Source organism: Hevea brasiliensis, chromosome 14 (assembly GCF_030052815.1).
Source record: "Hevea brasiliensis isolate MT/VB/25A 57/8 chromosome 14, ASM3005281v1, whole genome shotgun sequence".
NCBI classification, from domain to species: Eukaryota; Viridiplantae; Streptophyta; class Magnoliopsida; order Malpighiales; family Euphorbiaceae; genus Hevea; species Hevea brasiliensis.
The window spans coordinates 12,391,854-12,396,541 of record NC_079506.1 but is presented as its reverse complement, the minus strand read 5'-3'; the positions used below and the strand labels follow the sequence as shown (position 1 = coordinate 12,396,541).

The 4,688-nt window shown below is 29.4% G+C and overlaps 1 protein-coding gene across 1 annotated transcript; it reads left to right on the top strand.

The window, feature by feature from the left end:
• Nucleotides 1–2,233: 2,233 nt before the first annotated feature.
• LOC131172762 (YTH domain-containing protein ECT4-like) lies at nucleotides 2,234–4,162 on the top strand. The gene is made up of 6 exons (XM_058134282.1): nucleotides 2,234–2,243; nucleotides 2,324–2,433; nucleotides 2,991–3,055; nucleotides 3,178–3,512; nucleotides 3,602–3,627; nucleotides 3,689–4,162. The coding sequence occupies exons 1-6, from the start codon at nucleotides 2,234–2,236 to the stop codon at nucleotides 4,160–4,162; spliced, it is 1,020 nt and encodes a 339-aa protein (XP_057990265.1).
• Nucleotides 4,163–4,688: the final 526 nt, after the last annotated feature.

The window sequence follows — 4,688 nt, the reverse complement described above, 5'->3', positions numbered from 1 at the left end:
CCACTGAGATTTAGTCGGTATATTATTAAATAAATATTAATTATATCTTATATAATTAATAATATATTGTCACAATTATGTATATATAAATAATTAAAAAAATTAAATATAAACTAAAAATTAAAATGAATAAAATACAGACGCATATCATCAAATTTCAAAATAATATGAAGTAAAATCACATGGAGCATCCCTCATGTAGGTATGAACTATTTTCTCAACAATTAATTAATATTTCATACTAGAAATTCATTACATATAAATATTTTCTTATTTATATAAAAATATTAATGATTATATTTACATTATCTTTTTAAACCATAGACATTTTAATTAATGAATTATATTAAAAAAACAACTTTTAATATATCATAAAATATATAAATATAGCCTTACCATTATAAATGATATATAATTAATGTAAATTATAATTTATATATTTTGTGCATTTTTAATTATATCTTTAACCAATCAAATTAATATCTAATTTTTTTTTTCAAATCAATAACAAAATAACATTGAACTTACCTAGATAAATCTTGAATTATATCGAAATTGAAATATGAAATTGGCTCAAATTAATAATTTAAGAGTTTGAATTAGAATCAAACTGATTATAATTTATAGTGATGGGTTTTAATTTTTTTCTCTTATTATAAAATTGAAATTGATGGTTTGAATAGATAATTTTAATCTTATTGAAATCAAATTAAAAAAAAATAATTTTATAAGGTGCAATGTGAATTAAAACATTTTGGAACTTGAAACTAAAATTAGAATCAAATCAAGATTAATTTTATTACCTAATTAAATCTTGAATTGCCGATTTCAACTCAAAATCAATCTGATTTGAATCAGTAACTAGCCAAAATGTACCCAAAAAATATAATTTTTTTTTAATTTTATTTCGTTATTTTTTAAAATTAATTATATTTCATTATTAAACATGTTAGAAAAAAGAGGAAAAAAAAAAAAAACAACAACAAAGAGAATTTAATTTCCTAACAAGGTTAGCACAAAACTGGACGCACTCCCAAAATATTGGCGCTTTCCCACCCTTTTTGTCTTTAAACCCTACATCCAACGGTCACTATTTCCTCTTCTCAAACCAGGAACTCATCTGACCTGTCCGATCCTTCCATAATTAGACCCTTTTGTTTCCCTCTTCTCCTTCTCGACCTTACTTTCACTGCTTCTTCTTCTTTCCTTATCTGGAAAACCGCTTTTCTACTCTACTGAAAAGCAGTTTTCCGGACACATCATATCGGGTCTCTCGGTTTCGTATCGGCCTTGATCCGTCGCTTCTAGGTCCGCTTCTGATTTCTCATTTTTCTTCGTTTTTAGTCCTCTGTTGCTTCCTCTGTAGCGTATGTGTATCAAAGAAAATGAAAAGTTTTAATTTTTTTGCTCTCTATGAGTAGTTTGATTCGGTGACTTCTTTTTTAATGTTCCATTTTGCAAATTGATATTCTATTTATGCGGACTGGAAGTCATGAAATTTCATTTTCTCGCGATTTCTCTCCAACCAAGCAGATTTCCCTCTCCCCCCTCTTTAAAAACAAAAAATCTTTGAAAGTTGTTTGTTTTCTGTACGATATATATTGAATTTCCCACTTTTACTCAAAAAGATCTCTTTTTTTTTTTAAGTTGAGAATTTGCATTTGATTTTTCTCTCCGGGGATTTTTTTTTATAATTTATATACAAAATTCCATTTTCTGTTTGATTTTTATCTCAAAAGAAAAAAAAAACTATCAAATGATAATAATAAAATAGAATTTTATGCTTTCCATTAATTAATTAATTAATTAATTAATTAAAAATAAGAGGAATCTGAATGTCTTTTTTTCCCGTTCTGTGTAAGTTGCCAACGTGTGCCTGGTGGACACTGGATAGCGTGCAACAAGCGTTTTTGCTTTTGAAGATGAGATTTTTTTTTTAAATTTTATTATTAAAAGGAAAACAATAAAATTCAATTTTTATAAGAATAAATATTTTGTTTTATCGATAGCGGTTGAATTAGGTTGGTTTGATATTGCTACTAAAATTATTATTAAAAAAGTTATTTTTAAAATATATTAATTATAAAATATTAAAAATAATTAAAAATTAAATTAAATTTATTTTAATTATAAAAATATAAAAATAATAAAATAAATTTTTAAAATTATTTTTTAATAATATTTAAAATAATATTTTTATTCAAAAAAAAATAATTTCACCCATCAAAATACAATGCTAAATCGTAAGACTTTTGGTGTGAAAGTACTGGTGCTTTGACTTTGACTAACACTTTTGCTATTTATTTTGTCTCTCTGTTTGCAGGTGTTAACTTGGGCTTTTATCGATTGACGATTGCCGCTGGAACAGAACTTGAGAAACGTATCCTCTCTTATTCAGTTGCTTTTCACGGGATGCTACTTCTAATACCAAAGGTGAAGTAGATGGTAATTCTAGTATCAAAGGGGAGACTGACCAAGAGTCTGTTGGAGACCTTGGTATTTACAATCCACTGACTAGTAGTTACAATTATTACTACCCAGGTGGGATATTGAGACGGTTATATATTCTTCTTATATATAATCTTTTGGAGTTGTGATAAAGTCAATTAAATGGAATGCCATAATCTTAGTTAAAAGTACTCATATAATAGGTTTTCAGTAAAGTTGAGACTTGAGATGTCTGGTAATATACTCCTCAATGTATTGCATAGGATGATGTTAATCGGCCTTGTGATTAAGTACTCATATTTCTTAGTTGACTTCCATATAGTCAGAATCATTTTTTAGGCTAATGGTGCAATCATGTGAAAAATGAAAAGATAATACTTTAGCACGTCTTCAAGCATGATAATTTTGAAAATATTAAGTTACTTTACTTTGCTTCAATTAAAGATTTTTTTTTTCAGTTTGATTTGCAGCCCTGAAGTTTATAATTTGAGAATTAGATTAATTTATGGTATATTATTTCTTAAACTTACTCTTTGTTGCAGAGTATAATGGATCCTTCACACAATTGGATGATCATGGTTATTTTCAAGCAGATGGATCTCATATGGTATGTTCTTCTGACGTATACTTTCATTTCTATTTGCAAAAATTAGGCAAAACTATGTCTCGTTCTGCTTGGCTGATAAGGGTAATTTTGTATTATTGTGTCTTGTTGATAATTGATACTAGTGTATCGGTTGATCACATCAGGGGTGCAATCAGACAATGGATCACTAGTCTATTATTTACCTGCTTTAATCCATATGCTTCTGGGGCAGTGGTTGGGGTAGATGGGCAAAGTGTTGGTCAACAAGCATATTTTTCTTCACGTGGATACCTTCCACATCCTGTTTTCTATGGATCAGAAGCCATGCCTTGCTATTCATGGGATTCAGCATATTTTAGTGATGTCTCAAATGGCAATACTGGTTCTCAAAATGGAAAATATGGATCAGCTTCTACTTTTGCCAAGTCCAGTGGTTTTAACTCTATGAAGTCTAATGACAATACTGCTGGAAAATCAAGTCTACAAATACACAAGCAATCAGACCTTTAAACAAGGTATGAAATATTCTTACTTTTTATTTCTATATCTTTAAACTTTCCCAAAAAGAATTGATTTTGAAGTTTGTTGTGCTTGTTGGTCATCACTAGTCTTCAGTTTTGAGTGTTTTTGCTGATTTAACTTTTTTTGTTACAGGTGTCTGCATTGGGTTCTGATTTCTCAGCAGGTCTCTCGAAAGGATACCATCCTGTAGGAAATTTGCCTCCTTTTTCTATCCAAAAACATGGTCCATTCCCGCATAATTGTCCTATGAACTATAGACAGAACGGAAGGATATGGAATGGAAATGATAGAAATAAATCTGGAGACAGATTCTATAAAAACAGTGATTTTGAAACCTCAAATGAACTAACTTCTGGTCCTAGGGGCTCTAACAAATTTCCTTCTCTGGAGACTGCTGTCAAGGAAGACTTGGGAATCACTGTACAAAGAGATCAGTATAACAAACCAGATTTTGAAACTAAGTACGCAGATGCTAAGTTCTATGTTATCAAATCTTACAATGAAGATGACATTCATAAGAGCATTAAATATGATGTATGGGCAAGCACTCCAAATGGCAATAAGAAGTTAGATGCAGCATTCCATGAAGCAGAACAGAGATCTTGAAAATAATGGTAGGCGGCCTGTAACTTATAGCAGAGACACTCAAGAGGTATCTCCTTTGCTTTAGAACTCAATTGTCTTCTGATGTTTCTGTTGTGAAAGCCAGTCTGCTCTACATTTACATCTTCTAATTTGTTATATTATATTTTAAGAAATATGGCTAGAACTAAATACATATTGATTGTCGAAAATTGTGTTTACTTCATGGTAGTACTGCTTTACAATGAATATTTGTTATACCTGATCTTGTCATGTTGGGAATGGAGCAGAAATATTTTTAAGTTCATGTTAACCTCAAAAAAAAAAAAAAAAAAAACTACTCTCTATTTTTGAAGTTCGTGGTTTTGAGAAAAGACCTGTTCTCTTACACGACAGCTTCTATTTGTGGAAGTCTTCTGCAATATGCTGTGCATATGGTTCCCCTGCATTAAAAACTCAACTTAGCAGAGTATGTTGCCATTTTTCTGTTATTTTCAGTGGTTGTACTATACAATTTAGGCTTGATATTTCAATATATCTGGCAAAAGAT